Source organism: Cynara cardunculus (genome assembly GCF_001531365.2).
Source record: "Cynara cardunculus var. scolymus isolate 2C chromosome LG 1, CcrdV1, whole genome shotgun sequence".
In the NCBI taxonomy this organism is placed as follows: Eukaryota; Viridiplantae; Streptophyta; class Magnoliopsida; order Asterales; family Asteraceae; genus Cynara; species Cynara cardunculus.
In genome coordinates, this window is record NC_037528.1 from 18,003,004 (window position 1) to 18,022,579 (window position 19,576).

Here is a 19,576-nt window from a genome sequence, read left to right on the forward strand (position 1 = left end):
CTCGATACCTTCATCATTAACAGAAAATCCCTATATATAGGGTATGTACAAAGAAACCCTATCGGCTATGATTAATGATAAATATAAATCAAATCTGTAATTATCTCTAACTAATATAATCGTAATTATCTCTAACTAATATAATCGTAATTATCTCTAACTAATATAATCAACCGGCTAAGATATATGTGTATATACATGTATGTGTGTGTTGTTGATCATTGAACTCTTATCGTTGTCCTATAGAATATGTGGCAAGAAAACAACGGGTGAGTGTGGGTTGCATATCACCATTCAAGGCTCAGGTAAATGCAATACAGGAAAAACTTGGCAATAAGTACAAGTATTCTGAAGATTTGTTCTCTGTCATCGTCCGATCTGTTGATGGCTTTGAAGGGAGTGAGGAGGATGTAATATTATGTCTACGGTGAGATGCAATGGGAAAAGAACTGTTGGTTTTCTTTCAAATTTGCAAAGAACGAATGTGGCACTGACCGGAGCCAGGTAACATGCATATTAGCTCATCTGGTTTGTCTTGTTTCTTCTTTCTCTGTTTTCTTTTGTTCTTTCTACTCGATTGCATGACTTTTTTATCTCATTTGATTTTGATACAGATGATGTTTGTGAATTTTGGGAAAAGGATAGACTTTGAGTATGATGTGTCGCTGCAAAGAAAAATGTGCTAATGGGTATATTTGAGTTGCATTAACCTTTGCAAACTGATGTTTGATTATGCATGGGTTACTGTCGGTTTTAAACAGACTTTTTGTTGTTTGAAATTATATATGGAACAGGATCTTACAATTCCGATTACATAGCTAATAAACTCAGAGACGGATCCAAGTTGGTCCTTGGCAAAGCAATTAGCTGCATTGAACAAGCCTGCATCATCGTCATCAAGTTGGTGAGTTTGATCATCTGGACCTTCCTTTTGATTTGTATCTTGTAGATATCTGAGTAGAGTTTTGCTTGTTGTGTTTAGGGGATTTGGTAATACAAAAATCTCTCAGGTATGCCAATTCAAGATCTCGTGGAAGGGGAAATACAAAAAATGCATGAGTTGATCAATCCATGAATGCCAACCTAGTCAATATGATTCAAATCTTCATTAATTAATATCTAGTGACAGATAGATAGATAGAGACATCAAATTAATCAAATAGGATGGGACGAAGAAAGCTTGAAACTTGTACACTTGTGTATTAGGTCACATGCATAAACAAAATACAACAAACTCATGTACATTGCAATGTATCAATACGCTACCATCCACCAGACAAGCAAAATGTTGTGGCCAACTCATACGCCCTCCTTAACAAATTCTCCAATGACATCAATGCACAAATAAGGTGTCGTGGACTGATCACACTGCCACAGATGGTACACCGCAACAATGAGCTCGGACTCCAATCCAAGCTGATCAATTAGCTGCATTGAGCTTGAGTTACCAGCTACAATACCACATCATCATGAGCTGGTGAGTTCTTGGATTGTTCTTTACGGGTAATTATGTTGTTATTCTTTGCCTACTATGTTTAGGTGGCTTTATTTTTCGTCAGAAACACGAATGTAATGTCGTGCATGAGGTGGTGTGGATATAGTTTCTTGGAATTATTATGCTTTTTGTGGCGTGTGTTAATGAAGCACCCTATTTTTGGATAAATGAATTCGTGATTACTTTGGGTAGGTTTGCTTAAATCATACGACAATGACTCTCTACCCGTTGGTTGTATTGGATTGAAGTCCATCAGAACCTGTCCTTTCACAAACAGAGTGAAAAATAAAGAACAGATAAGAATGGATCCCATATGCATCTTACTATCACTATCTGCTAAAACATCAACACAATCCCATCTTTATACATATACAAGTCATTTGCACATCATTTTCACGTTTCAAACGCCATTACAATCTTTACCACACATGCCCAAATTCCACGAATATGTAGTCGGCTTCCACGCACATATCATTACTATACTTAACACATACCTGCCATCAGGGATGTATCCCAAGTGTCAGAGACCCAATGTGTTCTTTAGATTCAGGGTACAGTTTCCAGACTGCATGTTTTATGTTCAATTAATCATGAAAGGTTCATGGGTCGGGCTAACAAATCAGATATCATCTAACCAAAGAGAACAACTTGCATCTTTAACCTTATTGAGATCAATTTTTCATATGCCATTCCAGTAAGTGTTTCAGTGGCAAATGTGCATAAGAAAAACCAACTACACAAGATATCAATTAAGAATTTAAGATATTACTTATGAACAGCATGATGCAGCACGAGCTCCTTCTGCAGGTCTGTCAACAAGAACCATCCCCGATGGATTTTGATTTGGCTGAGCTCTAGGCAGTCTCTTGGCTGTTTCAAACACAGCAATGCAAGCAACATAAGATTTAATAAACCATATTTGTCATCCAAGGATGGAAAATTAAGAAAAATGAATGAAACATGTAGGCAAAATATTGTTAATAACACTAACCATGTATTTTTCAAATACAGATAAATTATGCATTTAGTGTGCAACAGTTACCCGGCACTAAAATGATTATAGGATATGTAAATGATGACAAGGATGATAAAGTTACCCATCATCAATGTTTAAACAGATTGAACTTAACTATAGCAATAACTCAAATCAGGATTGTATTTGTAGAAAGGGGGGCTAAAGTTAAGAAATTTAACTTAAAGGGTGCAAGTAACCAGCTCCATTGAATTTCAAAACTTCTCAACAGAAATGTAGGCATACCTATTTCATGAAATACATCATTAACATTGGCAGCAGTTTTAGCGGATGTCTCCATGAAGAAAAGACCATTCTCCTCGGCATAGGCACGTGCCTCCTGCATGGTTAATAGGCAGGTGAATAACTTGCACTCAACCCGGATGATACATTTTTATGGCATATAATACATGCAACTTGTATGTAAAAAAAGGGATTCCATATGTTTATAACTGCAAGTAAAAGAAGATTGCTTCTTTAAACATTTCGAGAGAATATGCAAGGTTAGAATCTTCTATTGCAAGATAACTGTCAGCAGGAAAGTTACAAGCCAGCATGTTATTCTAAAATCCGATAAACATGTCCTAATTTTATCTTTTATATTCACAGTGACCAGAGGTTAAGGAATTAGACAAAGCTTTCTTCTACAGAATAACTTATATACTCACTACAGAACACATTCTATTTTGGGATGTCCTAACAGAATGCTAATACATCCACTTTTTGGGAACATTGTAAAGCTAAGCTATGATATATCCAGATAGCAACCAGCATGATAGTAGTGGTAATTGATTTGATATAAAATATGCACTTTAAATTGAAATTTAGGAAATAAACAAAAGAGTATTTAGGCATGTGATCAGTAAATTACTTGCTAATAATTTGCATGTAATGTCTAATGTTGCAATTATTATTGGACTGATGGTGTGGGCATAGGGTATTGCATGAGTCAGAACTAGCCACAATTAGAAGTCCAATGGATTGTGCAAACTAAAAGGATTGCATTAAATGGGAGCCTTTCTTTTCGAAAGATAATCAGCTATTTAACACTATAAAGAATGAGAGTTTCTCAACCCCTAACCAGCTTTATAAATTATTCTATTTTCAGTTGTTTGTCTTTCACACCGACTAATAATACAAGACATGAAAGGGCACAAAGGCATATGAGAGAGATACTTGTGGAATTTAGCCACTCCATTTAGTTGTTTTGTTGGATCCGTAATATCAACTTTCAAATGGTTGGTGTCATCAGAATCATTAAGAACAGGTAGTTTGGATAATGTATTATTCTGTAGCATACAGTGACATGGCAACAAAGTGGAATGCACAAACTAAGAAAAGAAATGCTGATTTGAATACTACTCAAGGAAATATTTACATGTATCAAAATATATACAAATAATAATGACATATCCAGCAACAAGCCAATTGAGTTTAAGCTCTTGAGAATAATCTTTTATCATGTCATAATTGTCCACAGACAAAAGAAAGACATAAAGTGGTTGCAAAGAAGACGCATTTAAACATGAGTAAATAGAATGTTCCACTCAAAAACAGAGGTTGAGCAACATGCTATTTGGATTTGGGATATATAGACAACGAAAAAATAAAGGGGCAACAACCATTTTAGGAATCAATTTCAGAAGAGGAAAAATGTGGAGAAAGATGCATACTTCTGCTGTCACTTTCCTCTTCTCTTCCAGATCAGCTTTGTTGCCAGCAAGTGCCATAACCATATTAGGATTACCTGTACCAGCCACACATTAAAATATAACTTGGTTCAAGAATTGGCAGAGTGAAAAAAAGCTAAGAATTATATGATTGATAGCAATCAATTAGCAGAAAACCAAGCAAGGGGTTCCCTGCAATTACACTTGCAAGATTTTTTGGATGATCTAGACCTTTCTTCTACTAGTATTTAGTATTTTAGTAATGAAACAAAAAAAATTGATGATATCAGCTCACCTTGTTTTTGTAGTTCTTGCACCCACTTTTTAGCCCGTGTAAAAGAATCCTAAAAGTAATCAAATAAAACAGCTAGTGAATTCAATTTTCAAGCACATCAGTAAGAAAGAAAAACTACAATGCATTATAAAACATCCAAACCAGGTAGGTTTTGCATTAAATTTTTTGAATTTTATTTACTTGTGACAAGTGATCCACATGGCTGAGCATTCTACAGATAGCATACAATACTTGAGCAAAACTCAAATGCATTGATAAGGGGCAATACAATTCCAAATCCAATTAGAAAGTAGAAATCCAAAAATAACTACAATGGTTTGAGACAAGTGAAAGTTGAAACAAAATTGAGATGATTGCAGGTTGACAAGCCCAATATGTCAAATTACTAATAACTACATCCCATTTACCCATAATTCGTTACAAACTCGGACATAATCCCATATTAAGTACTTATGTTGCAATTAAAATTTAAAAACTAAAAGAAATAAAAAAAACTACACTCACTCCCATCCATTAACCTCAATCTCTTAACTGATACAAACTGTGGTGGTTCCAAGTTCAAGAAGCCATATGACACAATACACTAATAAGCTGCCAAAATTCCACAATAGTATTTCCAGTCAAATCCCATAACTCCAAAACCAGATATAAACAACATTCTAGCACGCAAGCACATAAAAATAGTACCGCGCTGGTGATGTCGTAGACAATAATTGCTGCTGCAGCGCCCCTGTAGTACATAGGAGCCAAACTATGATACCTTTCTTGACCTGCCGTATCCCAGATCTCGAATTTCACCGTCGCATCATTCACTGCTAGGGTTTGAGAAAAAAACGCCGCTCCGATCGTCGATTCCTTTGTCCACAACAACCATACCCATGAAATCAATAACCAAACTCATAAAACCATAACGAAATTCAAACCCTAGAAAGTCAACGTCAAATGGAGAAGTCATATAACCAAAAACTGAACCTGGAATTCTAGAAATTGGCCTTTGACGAATCGCAACACGAGACTTGATTTGCCAGCTCCCATGTCTCCAAGCAAAACCTAACAATCATCGGGGCTTGAAGCTTGAAACAGAAGCAAACGAAATGAAGAAATTAGGAAAGTGATGATGAAGGAGTTGAGTTACCAATTTTGCATTGAGATTATTGTGTCCGATCGTCGCCATATTGATACGATCGAAGGTGGTGTCTCCGCAAATAGAGGTTTTTGTTTTGCTGCCAAGCCGAGAGACGTGTTCTGATTCTGAAACACGGTTTGGAGACAGATTGACGGTCGATATCGATATTAAATTATAAAAAAATGTGGCGCAAAAACAAGAAAACTCCAATAACAAAGTTCACACATCTCTTCAGATGGCCGACTTTTTTTCAGATATTTAATCATTAATTAAATTATTTATTAATTCTTTTCAACAATCACTTTTTATTGTATTTATCGATTCACAAATTTAGGTATTTGCTTTAAATATTAATAAATCTATTTATAATTTACGATAATCTTTCCGTAAACGGTGTATCACAACATGACGGAAAAAGCTACGAACATATAATATATATACAGGAACTCTCCGCTATCCACATTCATAGTGATTCTTGTGTTTGTATGTTCTTCCCGTGTGTCCAAGAAAGAAAGAGGAACACGATAATAAAAGCGTAAAATCTGGAGACGGTTTTCATTACGTCAAAAGAATAAGCCAACCAACTAGTAAGAGCAAAGTCGACTATTTTATATCTTATATAATCATCGTTATTCGTATTACAACAATCAACCAACATAAAATTTACAAATATTCACCGTTTCGACTTCCTACAACTATATATATAGTGAGAGTATATATATTATAATCTACGCGTCGAAGATCTTTGAAAGAGTTCCGTTTCTCGATGATGGAGGAGCAAGAGACTTGGCATAAGCAAGGGGCAGAGAAACTAGCTTCTTTGGTTTACTTACATAAGCTCTCCTGGTGAAGTTATTATAGTCATTTGCTTCGATCTCATCCAAGATTTGACGATATAGTAACAGGGACGCCCACACCTGATAATCAACAACGATGCATAGTCAACTTAAAGTTCTTCGAACTTTTGTATTTAATAAATGAATGTTTATTTTTACGTATCATTTGGACGTTGTAGGACACTTACCGGCCATCTACTAGCTGAGCTTAGTTGTGTGACACCTTCTTCTGCTTCATCAAAGAACGATCGTGCTCGTTTGATTTGCTTTTTCATGAAGCTCCTCCATTTATCAGTTACTTTTCCCGCAAATATATCCTCATCGGATAGTCCGGCTTGTGCTAATTCATCTTGTGGTAGATAAACTCTTCCTCTTCTTGCACTATAACAAAAGCAAGCACATCATAAGAACTATGTATACTTTTGAGGTTAATCTAGTACTCTTGGCATGCAAAATGTTTGCTATTTATGGTATTTAATATCAATTTCAACATGGGAGTCACAATCACAATCACATTTTTTTTTTAAATTTGTATTGAAATTAGTTTGTTTCACCTCAAAAGTCAAACTTTTGATATGCAAATTTGTTAGAAGCTAGTTCATTTGACCTCAAAAGTCAAACTATTGGGATGCAAACATTGCTATTTTTGGTATCTGCTACAGATTTCACTATGCTCATCAAGATTTTCTTGAAAATGCTCAAAATTGGTTTTGAAATTAGTCTGTTAGACCTCAAAGTCAAACTGCTGTCATACAAACATTTACTATTTATGGTACATGCTAGACAGTATGGTAATCAAGACTCAAAAATGTTTGAAAACCATACAGAAACTAGTTTATTTGTTAACCTGATCACCATTTTCTAACCTCAAAAGATTATTAGTAAGACGAATACTTGAATTACGATTAGTACGAGCACTTACTCTTCTCCCACATCTCGGAGGATATTCGTGAGTTGATTAGCGATGCCCAACGCCAAAGCGGCATTGTATACACTTTCGGTTGTTGCTTGAGATTCAGAGGCAATTCCCATTATAGGAACACTCATCAATCCAACTGTACCAGCCACATAATAACAATACAGATAAAGCTCATCAAAAGTCTTGTATCTAGACTTTCTAAGATCCATCCTCATTCCTTCAATCATATCCTTAAAAGGCTGCAAACACCAAAAACGATAGGAAACCTTAAGAACTTGATGCAATAAACAACCCATCTTGTCTAAATGATTTACTCATGCTTGATTTTTGACCTGAATGTCAACTGGGAATTTGGAGACTGTGTCCGATAAAGCAGCATCAAGCATGTCAAAAGGCCGACCATTGAAAAGATCTTCGAGCCTTGATTCCCATCTATCCAGAGCTTTGGGAGTTATATGCGATGCGTTAGGGCCATCAACAAGTTCATCGGTTCTCCTACACCACACTGTTCCGAACAACGAAACACAAAAAAGTCAAACTTTTGATCATTTCCCACCTTTCTCATTTCTTCATCAAAAGTCATATAAGTTGAAGGGTGGGTATCTAAGAACTGAGATCATCAAGAATCCAACAGCCTATGTTTCTGCAGAGCATCTCTTTTTTTGCTCTAAGAAAGATATACTTTGAGTTCTCGGGTCAATCAATTTATTTCCAGCTTCAAAATTGTTTCATTTGAAGAAAAAAAAAAATCTAGTATAATTTGAAAACTAGTGACACTAAGGGGCTGTTTACCTAAATGCTTACCCGGTAAGTGTTTGTCATTAGGAGTCAACACTGTAATTTATTTTACCGGATAAAATTGTAGTATATCAAAATGGTATCGTATTCAACAATTTACCCGGTAAGCGCCTACCTGGGCAAGAGTCCTCACCCTCGCTTACCAAGTAAGACTCTTTCATCTTTATCATTGCTCTTACCGGGTAAGATTTTTTACCCTTGTCATGTTCATACGGTAAGAAAAATTGCCCGAAACGGCCCCTAAGACACACATTAGAAAAAAAAATCGAAATCGATGTCTAAACATGAAGCATCCATATCAGTTTTATATATAGAAAGGTAACAGACATAAACTCAAAAATTAAAGATTCTAAAGAATTAGTCAGGCCAGGTCTCCACTTTCTATCAGGTAGTCAAAATAGAAATCAAAGTTTTCTAACTACCAATTAGTGGAATTGGTATGATAGCACAAATATACTTTAAGTTGACCAAGAAAGTAGCAATTTTTTATTTATTTTTATTAACTTGGATATCCAACCCGCTATGCAAGTTGACTAATCTCAGGGTGATCACTTGTTTTGCAGATAGTCCGGAGTCACCGCATTTGACCCTCCGTGGCCACAAGGGGATTTTTATTCCTCCTTGGATTTGAACCTGGGACCTCCTGGCACGTTTGACCTTTGGAGCCCAGCTCAAACCAATCAGGCACCACCCTTATAATTTTCTTAAAAATAAACATAAAAATAATTCTAAAACAGATGTTCACATGTACCTACCAAGCATCAACATTCAAGAATAAACAGAAAAAGGTTTTTACTACAGAATCAGAAATTGGAAAAGAGATTCGGACCCTTTGTGTTCTTATTTCTTAAGACTGCAAAACTCAAAATGTTAAGTAGAAATCCCAGAAATCAAACAAAACGTTTATCATGATTTTATGAATATAATGGATGTAGATCCTCACCGTAAATCGCCCAGATAGCTTTCCGCCTCTCGGGAGTCATTAGCAGGGTTCCTGTAAACATTATATAAAAAAGATTACAATTAAATAACTCAATTAAGATGAATATCTAAATGCAAGTTGTGTCTTTTAAAGTAAAAAAGGTCATAACTGTTGCAAGTGATTTAATAAAAAGAAGGCTAACGAACCTAAATAAAAGGTTTTGGCATACTCTGCACAAACTTCACCACACCTATCATAAGCTTCATTCAATACACCAAGTGTTCCAGGAAGCACAATATCTGGTTTCACCTCCACATCTTCTCTAGCTCTCATCTGCTCCTTAACCAAAGCTGCTTGCTTTAAGACCACATCATAAACCAACTGCTCTGATGAAACAGTCAATTCCCCAGCTGGGTTGGCCACCACCCTCGAAGCCACATCGGATTTTCTTCCATTGTTTGAACCAGGAAAACCCGATTCACCGAAGCAAGAATGTCTCAAATTTGCATTCAGATAGCAGGAACTGCACTTGTACTTCTTACCAATATTCTTGAACTTGCTAGTCCGCAAAAAGCTTCTCCCCCGGGCTATGAATCTTGAAGAATCTAACACCTTGGTTGTCTCCAAGAAACCCAATCCTTTAGAGAGCTCAGAATTAGGGGAAACTACCCATATGAGAGCAACAGACATGGTGTGTACTTGAACAGGTAAAAGATAAAAGCTTGGTGTTATCAATAAAGCTAGCTTGTCTCCTAGTTCTTTCCTTTGTGTTGAAAACACATACACCACACACCACCCACTAGAAATCCTGCCTCCTTTTTTAAACAAAAACCCACTTCACATTCAGTGGAAAGATGATGAATTCCCCACAAAGCTTTCAAATATGTACCAATTTTGAAGCTCTTTATGATTGAAAAATGAAGGGTTCCTGTTGAATATCAATTGGTTGACACCAAATAGCAAACGGTAGAGAACAAACTCAAAGAAAAGTATGGATCTCAAGGGAGAATAGATGTATATATTTATATATGAACAATGACAGGAATTAAAATAAGGAGGCAAAAAACCAAAAACTCATTCTACTTGGGAAAACGGGTGCTGCCTATTTTTAGTCCACACATAAAATTTAAAATACAAAAACTCATTTTGGACAGTTCACCACATGTTAGGTTTCTATGGTCTTTCCTTCAGAAAACCCGAAAAGAAATATTAAAATCCCTTCAGTATATTCCATTTAAAGAAAATTAGCTGAAATTTGAGGGGAGATGAAGCATAGAAAGAGATAAAAGCTCCGAAATTTTTATAAAAACAAGAAATAGGAAGAGGAGGCTGCCAACCTGTTTAAATGGGTATCACCCATTCATGAGCATCACCACAGGAAACCAACAATGGCTGTCAAAACCAGACTGACCCACCACAAAATTGGCACACTCTTTTCACGCTTCTGTTTATTAGGGTTTTCCTTTTTATGAAAATGGCTTCTTTGTTCGTTACTTTCTCAAGATTTCGATGATATGAGGTTTGTCGGCTTTTGGTTTCGGTGACTGATTTTGTTTTGCCTTCTTTTATCAAAGCCTTGCTTACAGAAACACATACACTGTATATTATCTATCATCTTGTAATTGATGTAATAAATGAATTTTATGTTTTTTTTTTCTATTTTATAAATAAAATACAGATGGATTAATAAAAGCAAGACTTTAATTAAAATGCCTTTAAATTGATAACAATGAAGAAAAGCTTAAAAGATTACAATAAATATATTACTAATATCAATAATTAAAAAATTTATTCCAAATCTATAAATTAATTAGATATAAACAAATGTTAATCTATTTTGATAATATAAAAGAGAATCTGGGTGGATATGTACACGTGGATGGGTTTACCAATGAGAGGAAGATAACCTTATCAAAGTGTCCCAAATAATGCTGAAGGTGGTAAAATGACACGTGGCGGTTTACAAATGGCTAGTCTAAAAGAAAGTGGACCCACCTGAAGAATTAGGTCAAAGTATGTTCCGGAAAAGCGCAAGAGGACGGTGCTTCATGGGACAAGATCCCGATTACGTTATGATAAATGTTTTTTAATATTTTATTTCAGAATAATTATAAACTTTTACATTATTTTAAAGTAAATTACATTTTTATTCTTTATCTAGCGTTTGGTTTGTAAAATGATTTTGAATGAAATAAAATCTGTTAAACGAATTTGATTTTGAAAGAAATTAAAATGAAATGTTGTCAGCTTTGACCACATGTTTGGTTGACATACATTTGAATGAATCTATTAAGAAATTAGAATCTGTCTGTTTGGTTCACAGAACGTAGCTTTGGAATTGAAATGAAATATTGATAAATGACAAAAATGCCCTTTTTTGAAAATTATAATTTTTTTATAACTAAAAATACTTTAATAAAATAATTATTTAATATGTAAAACAATATAAAATACACAAATCAAATAGAACCATAAGCCAAAAGACGTACTAAATCAACGGTGGTCGGCGGTGGTCTACGGTGGTTTAGATCACTAGTGGTCCGCAATGGTTCAGATGGCAGTGATTCAAATCGATGGTGGTTTGCGGTGGTTTAGATCGATGGTGGTCCACGGTGGATCAGATGGACAGTGGTTCAGATCAATGGTTGTTCAAATCATTGGTGGTCGGCAGTGTCTGGCGGTGATTCAGATCAGTGATAGTCGTCGATGGTTGGCAATGGTTCAGATTGGTAGTGGTCTATGGTGCTTCAGGTGGCAGTGGTCGAATATGGTTCATATCGGCGATGGATCAGATAGGTGGTTGTCCAGATCGGTGATGGTTGGCGGTGGATCAAATTGACGGTGTTCGACAGTGATTCAGATCAGTAGTAGTTGGCGATGGTTCAAATCGGTAGTAGTTGGCGATGGTTCAAATCGATGGTGGTCCGTGGTGGTTTAGATGGCGGTGGTCGACAATCGTTCAGATCATTGGTGGTCTATGGTGGTTTAGATGGCGGTAATCGAGGGTGGTTCAGACTGACGGTAGTCGATGGTAGTTCAAATCGGTAGTGGTCGGGGGTGGTTCAGATCGGTGGTAGTTGGTGGTGGTGGTCGGGGGTTGTTCAAATGGCGATGGTCGGCGGTGATTCAGATCGATGGTGGTCGAAGGTGGTCTACGATGGTCATATTTGGTTTTATGAGATTATTGTATATTGGTTTAACGGCATATTTAGTATTATGAAAATAGAGAATTTCATTCCATCAAAATACCATTTAGTTGCTAATAAATGTTAAATTTCTTTATTCGTGGAATTTGTAGAAATTTGAAAATTCATTTCATGAAAAAATGAACCAAATGAAAGAATGTGATTTAGTCAACGGAATTCAACATTCAAATTCCATCATATTTTTCCATAACCTACGAACCAAACGCCCCCTTATGGTTGTTACTCAATATGAAGTCTGGTCTATATTTTAAACTAATTACAGTTTTGCTTATTGTGGTTGTCATTTTACTTCACTTTTGGTCACTGTGGTTGTTATTTTGCTTCACTTTTTGTTCTTCTAATTAATTCTAACTAAAAAAATTAGTTAACCTAATGGCATTTTAGTTCTTTTACTCTTCTTTTTATTCTATTAATCATATAATAACTCTATATATTGAAAAGACCTCGGGAATAGACAACGTACACACTCTGTGCCAATCAACCATTGTTTGTGGGATTTAAAACACCACAAGATAAACCTTTGATTTTATTAATAATTTGGCCTTTAGGAACACATTTTATGAGGGAAATCAACATAGCAAGCAGTGTAAAACATTAGATCAAATGAATTATCATAGAATAATGAAATCACCATATTTGCTTTAACATAAAGCACACATAATCCCATCCTCTCGTTCCTCTTCTATCTCATCGATTTTTGCTCCTTTTTGGGAAACAACTTGTAAGACATAAGTATTCTCTTTGTCAAATTTTGGGTCGTACTCCATATCGAGGATAAATGAAGTAAGGGGTTTCATGGCAATAAAAATTTGGTGAAGGACAATTATTCTTTTCTTGGTGGGTAAGAAGTAGGTGGTGGCAACGATGACATCAAGATTGGTAGGAAATGGCGACGTGCATAAGGATTTTTATTCTCTTTTGGGTCGGTTGGCATGATCAAGGAAACAAAAATCGAAATCAAGGCGATCAATGGCAAGTTTTTCTTGGTGCATCAGCCTGAATCTTTTGTGAGCAAGCAAGCCATGAAAGTTGTTCCCCATTGTTTAATGGGGTGTGTAACAGAAGAGAAAGAGGTGGATGACAATTGAAATCGTGATTAGGGTTCCATAAAAGAATGATTTGGAGAAAAGAAACTCAGAAGAAGAGAACAAAATTGATCTGAGGGTAATTAGAAACCCATATTTCAATAGTATACATTTATTACATTCAAGGGACCAAAAATGAAATAAAATGACAACTACAATAACTAAAACTGTGATTAATTTAAGATTGGGGCCAAATTTGATATTGAATGATAATCTCAGGACCAAAAGTATAATTTACTCTTAATTTAATTAAAAATCAGATATAATAGTTATGAAAAAGTTAAAAAAGCAATAACGGTAGTTGCCCACTTGTTTAGTTGTTTATCGGTAGAAAGGTACGTCAGCTTTTGGACACGTGTCCAACGATTTTAAGTTATTTATTTTCCATTTAAGTGAAAACATTTTTTATTATTAGAAGATTACTCGTCCAATATAGTTACACATCTCGATTTTAATGTTGTATTTTATTATTTGTCTCTGTCGATATTATAATACGATTTTATGTGTTTTTAAGAAAACATTAATAATTTTATTTTTTAATAAAATAAAAATTTGAAGAAAAATATATTAATGTTGATGTCAAATCAACTATTTAAAAGTTATCATTTTTTATGTAATTTTTTTAATTTATTTTTTTATTATAATTTAATTTAAATTTAATAATGAAATAACTTATTTTTGGTTTAATAATATAACATTTTATAAAGATAATAATTAAGTATTCTGTTAGAACTCAATAATTATTCTAATTACATTTTAGATTTTTTATATTTAAAATGAGATGTTTATCCTATATTTGATTATGTTTATCTGCAGTTGCTTACACGAATTCAGATATGGAGCTTTAATAAGTTGTACTTAAGCACAATCTACTTGTAATCTTGAGTTTTAAGTAATATGCAATTAATAAACAGTACTTTACGCATAAAAAATGATTTTTAAGAGTTTTTGTCAAATGTTTTATAATATAGTATAGATAAGACAAATATTTTTTTCCATATGAGTTAAGTTTTATTAACTAATATTTGATTATTTATCAAAAAATCAAAATTATTATATTATGTATCAAATCAATAATGTATTTATATTAGGTTTTTAAAATCAAATATAAATAACGTTTTTTAACAACATAAATATTTAAAAAAGAAATAAATATTAAAAATAAAAATAATATATAAAAAATAGATAACAAATTAGTTATTTGAAACAAATCATGAATCACATGAGTTGGTTAGATTTCACTTGATCTACCTTTTCATAAATTCATATATTATCAACATATTATATTAAAATAAAATATTATTTCGTTATAAATTTATACTTATTGTAAAATATAAAAAGCTGGAGATTGAAGATGAGGTGGCAACGAGATAGTGCTTCCGATCAAGTGGTTGGCGGCCTACCAAAGAAGGACCCCTTTGAATGCTTAAATTCACCATAATCCGAAAATTGTGAGGTTATTGACGATTTTCTGAAATCAGCAGCCAATGACGGTGTAACACATATCATTTCGTTAATAACGAATTCAATTGACGATTTGACAGATCGTTTTATACAAATAATAAAAAACTTGATTATTTCTCACTTTACCCCATTATTATATGATAAGAAGGCAATCTTAATTTTATTTTTTTTCAGTTTAATTCCTATTTTAGTCATAGTTTATATAATTTTTTTGCGTAAACTTGATTCTCTGATTAAAAAAAGAAAAAGAAATTATGTAAAAGGATTCAAAACTTGAATTCTTATTTTAACCATAGTTTATATAATTGTTTTCCAATTTTATTTGTTGTTTGTTAATTTGGGTCTTTTCAAAATTTGTTGCATTTATCTACATCTACAGAAATTTGACATCATGTAGATATTGAAAACATAAGCTAAGTTCATAAAAAAGTTATCTCTATCTAAATTATGAATAAAAAATTATGGGAAAATTTTTGGATTGAATCCAACGGATTAGATAGAACTGATCAAATTTAATCAGTCATCGAATTTTGTTTTTTTTTTCTTTTCCAAATATCCAATTCAATTAACTTTGGACAACCAAATTAATGAATTAAATTGAGTCTATCCAATTATCCAACAAATTAATTAATCAATTCAACAAATTATTCACACACACATATATATAGGCTGAGTTCAAATGAAAACTCATTTTTCAGTTTTCATCGTGAATATGAGGACAAATCTTGGCCATTGATCAAAATTTAGAAAATTAATCAATGATTAAAACATAAAAAATTTATTTAAGAAGTGATTAGAGATAAACATGGAAGTTATATTTTAACTATTTTAAGTCTATCATGTATGACTTTTTATTTTATTTTTTAATTAAAAAACTTTTACCTCATTATGAATATACAACTTACTATAACATTCATTATGAATAGTTATGTATTTTCACGTGTATTCAATAAATCTTCATTATTCATATATTACTATGACATTTATCATTCATATACATCTTCATTATATCATTTATCATGAATATACGTTTTATTTCTAACATTCATCATTAATATATATATATATATATATATATATATATATATNATATATATATGTTCGTGTTCATATAATAACTCTTTAGTATTCATACATCAATATGATACATACCATTCATCATTAATATTTGTATATATTCATGTGTATTTAACAACTTTTCACCATTCATATATCAGTATGATATTCGTTATGAATATACATTTTCACTGTACTTTCAACAGGAATATACATACTATCATCATGGATATTTATGTATGATCACATATAGGGGTGCTCACGGCCCGGATTGATCGGTTTGGAGCCGTTTTAACAACCCAACCCAATGTTGGCGGTTTGAAAATTTTCAACCCAACCCAACCCAAACAAAAGTTCAACCCAACCCAAACAAAAGTTCAACCCAACCCAACCCAACCCGTTCGGGTTGATCGGGTTGTGTTTAAACAATGTAAAATCACATAAAAATAAAAGAAACTTTCMTTTGAAATACGACCGACCATTCAAGATAATATGCAAGTTCATCAAATATTTAGATATTACAATAAAAATGTTTAAACCAAATGATAATACATCAATCAATCAACAACAATAGTTTTAGACGTTTCCAACCCTGATGTTTTCGCTTTCTTGACATTGAGGTTGGTCATGTCATGATTGTCATCTACAATTCAAAGCTAAAGTTAAGGTCGGGTTCATCGGGTTGTCGGGTTGGTCGGGTTTTTTGGGCCTGACTCGATTCCAACCCAATAAGGTCGGGTTGGCTAATTTTTTTATCGATCATGCATCGGGTTACCTCGAGTTGGGTTTTTTTTTTTAAATTCGGGTTGGGTTGGTCGGGTTCATCGGGTTTTTTAGCACCCCTAATCACATGTATACAATAACTCTCTAGTATTTATATAAGTATGATATTTATCGTGAACATTAAATTTCACCATGGTATTCATCATGCATGTACATATTATTCATCATGAATATACCACATTTTAAACTCTACATACTTTAGTTTTTCTTTCTTTTTCTTTTATTGAGTTCTCATTGATCTGGATGAGTTTCCGATTCATCTCGATAGATTTACAGATCCATTTCAATAAAAGTTAAAAGTGGTAGGTTATGGTTTTACACAAACAACCACACACCAAGTTAACGGATGAGTTCTTGATTAGTCTCAATTGTTGTTGATCGGTTCCAATGGGTTGCCGATCAATCTCGATGTGTTCTTGATTGATCTCGATGGATTCCCAATCTTTCTCGACAAAAGATGAAGGTGATAGTCTATGATTTTACACACACAAAAATATAATCAACTGATAAGTTCTCGATGAAAATGATGGTGGTAGTTATGATTTAACTCATAAACACATACCAAATCAATGATTGTATTCTCGACCATTCTCGATCGGTCTCGATGGGTGATGGGTTACGGTGATGAAGAGCATGGTGCTTTACGACGTTGAAGAAAGTGTTGAAGAAAGTGATGTCAAGTTACGGACTTACAGTGTCAAGTTGTTGTACTACTTGAACGTACATAAATATCCATAACGAATATAACATATACATACCATTTCACGTAAAAAAAGGGTTAAAACAAGAAAAAAATTTATATCAAGATGAATGTCATATCGAAGAGTATGCAATTCTATTTTTTTATATTAAAATATTAGTAATTTTTGAGATAATTTATTTTAAACTTTTAAAGAGGTAAAAAAAATTAATTAAAAAAATTAAAAAGTCAAAAAAGGTAGGCGCGAAATTAAATGTCTTTTTAACCTTTAATCATTTTAATTAAAAACTATATTTAACGTAAGTTGTTGGATCAAATAAAATAAAGAATTGAACTGATATCAGTCCCACGTTTACAATAAAAATTGAGTTTACATTTGAACTTTCCCCCCTCTCTCTATATATAAATATATGTATAATATCATTAAAAACACTATATACGGATATCAAATAAAAATAAATCCACATTCATACCAATAAGATCTTTTAACATGGTCATAAGAAAATGAAATAAAATGCTGATAGTTTTGTATTACGATTTTGAAAATTTTACTTTTTTAAGGTTTTGTTATTTTTTATTTTAAGTTTTTTTTATTTTTAAACAATATTGAATTATATATTTTTTATAAAATAATATTGTAAGATTTTATTAACTATAATATATATATATATATATATATATATATATATATATAGATGGATATGGAAATGGATTAATTTGGTTGTTTTGGATGTTATACTACCTACAATATCAGACGGATTCAATTTGAATGTTGAAATTTTGCATTCGATTATATTACAATTAGATATTTAGTTTTGGGCAGTTGGTTATAGTGAATCTTCAAATCTGATTGGATCGTACGATTACGATTTCCTGCACCCCTGATGGTAAATGATCATATGCGATGGTTTTACGGCATCACGATACATGCACAATGAGAGCAGGATAGACTTTAGGATGGATTTCTAGAAAGAAAGAAAAAATAGCATGTAGAGATCTAGAAAAATATAATTGTAAATGTAAATATTGATAACGTATTGTTGCACCCATTAGTGTATTTGTTAAAAAAAGGGGACCTACTTGCTTTTGAGAAAAAGAGAATGTGAATAGGAGAGAATAAAAATGAAAAAGGTATATTTTTTAGGAGAATATGGTTCGAGTTCTACTTGAGGAGATTTGAAGATCACCGTCAACATCTCAGTGTATGTCTGGGATACTTATAGCTTCATTGTTTGTAGGCAGCGCGTATTCAAAAAATGGCTCGACACCAGGATGATTACAAGACTTCGTCCCGATAATGTGTATGCGTGACGAATATATTATTACTAGGCGATGTGGGCTCACTAGTTCCCATGTAATAGCACGTTACATTTGCAACAAACTCCATAATATAATTTCATTAAAAATTGTAATAAAATACATGCAAGTAATAAAGATTGATTATAATCCCGACATTTGGTTACAATCTCCGTCTTTCATACCGGTCTCAAAACTCTTCAAAATCCGGTACTCAACCTGTCCTAATATTTAAAACAAAATGAAATTTCATTTTCTCAGACAAAAATATTATTTTATATAGAAATTTTTATAACTATTGATTTTTGAGTTTATTCATTTAAATACACTTTAAATGTTATATTTATTTGTCAAATTTGTGTTACAATTAGAATGAAAAAATTGGCCGTTACACTTAGGGGCTATTTATTAGCTATAGATCAGGCTAACTCGGTCCACAACACTGATTTGGTCAGCAGTTAACGTGTTTACCAAATTAGAAATCTGACCGAGAAACTGACTGCGATCTGATCGAGTCAGCATCAAAATGATGCTTATCCCAATCAGTTTTCACGTTGTCGGACTTGCCCTTCACAAAATGTGTTGCGAGTAAGTTTCCCTCCTCAACTGCTCGTCTCACCTCCTCCCTCTACAACCGCTCGTCACACCTCCTCCCTTCTTCCTTGTTGCTCTCGGCTCTCTTCACACCACCGCAAAGGTACATTTCTGTCCTAGTTGTTTTGATTTTGTTCCTTCTCCCTGGTACATTTTTGCTATTGTCTTTGATGAACTTGTTTATTTGGCTTATGGTATTATGGGTCTGTGTAAAAAATATGCTAATCTTTTATTATGGATCATCGAATTGAGGAGTTCTGTTAATAAATCCATTTGGGCATCATTCAAAGTGTGGGTTATTGAGATTACGAGTGATCAT

The 19,576-nt window shown here is 33.3% G+C and overlaps 2 protein-coding genes across 5 annotated transcripts in view; both read right to left on the minus strand.

Annotated features, from left to right (window-relative positions):
- LOC112509752 (ras-related protein RHN1) overlaps positions 1-5,747 on the minus strand; it is a 16,041-nt gene extending 10,294 nt beyond the window's left edge. The window contains exons 1-8 of one of the 4 annotated variants that reach the window (XM_025114882.1): positions 5,608-5,747; positions 5,445-5,522; positions 5,160-5,327; positions 4,473-4,521; positions 4,181-4,254; positions 2,754-2,847; positions 2,265-2,365; positions 1,844-1,989 (exon numbers count right to left, since the gene is read on the minus strand). In XM_025114882.1, coding sequence (XP_024970650.1) covers positions 2,265-2,365; positions 2,754-2,847; positions 4,181-4,254; positions 4,473-4,521; positions 5,160-5,327; positions 5,445-5,522; positions 5,608-5,646 — 603 coding nt within the window. In that variant the 5' untranslated portion in view covers positions 5,647-5,747 and the 3' untranslated portion in view covers positions 1,844-1,989. Of the gene's footprint in view, positions 1-1,843; positions 2,061-2,101; positions 2,366-2,753; positions 2,848-4,180; positions 4,255-4,472; positions 4,522-5,159; positions 5,328-5,444; positions 5,523-5,607 lie in introns of those variants that run through there. The other 3 variants (XM_025114894.1, XM_025114891.1, XM_025114874.1) reach the window with 3 other exon arrangements.
- A 439-nt stretch (positions 5,748-6,186) lies between these two features.
- LOC112511432 (phytoene synthase 2, chloroplastic) lies at positions 6,187-10,043 on the minus strand. The gene is made up of 6 exons (XM_025117049.1): positions 9,280-10,043; positions 9,095-9,145; positions 7,686-7,858; positions 7,357-7,592; positions 6,623-6,815; positions 6,187-6,515 (listed from the first exon to the last, which is right to left on the minus strand). Exons 1-6 carry the CDS (start codon positions 9,761-9,763, stop codon positions 6,327-6,329), a joined length of 1,326 nt encoding a protein of 441 aa, XP_024972817.1. The 5' UTR covers positions 9,764-10,043; the 3' UTR covers positions 6,187-6,326.
- Between the last annotated feature and the right edge of the window lie 9,533 nt (positions 10,044-19,576).

Coding starts and splice junctions, on each gene's coding strand:
- LOC112511432 (XM_025117049.1), bottom strand. CDS start 9,763: ATGTCTGTTGCTCTCATATGGGTAGTTTCCCCTAATTCTGAGCTCTCT. Junction 9,146..9,279: donor TGCCAAAACCTTTTATTTAG/GTTCGTTAGCCT, acceptor TAATGTTTACAG/GAACCCTGCTAATGACTCCC. Junction 6,516..6,622: donor GCTCAGCTAGTAGATGGCCG/GTAAGTGTCCTA, acceptor GTTGATTATCAG/GTGTGGGCGTCCCTGTTACT.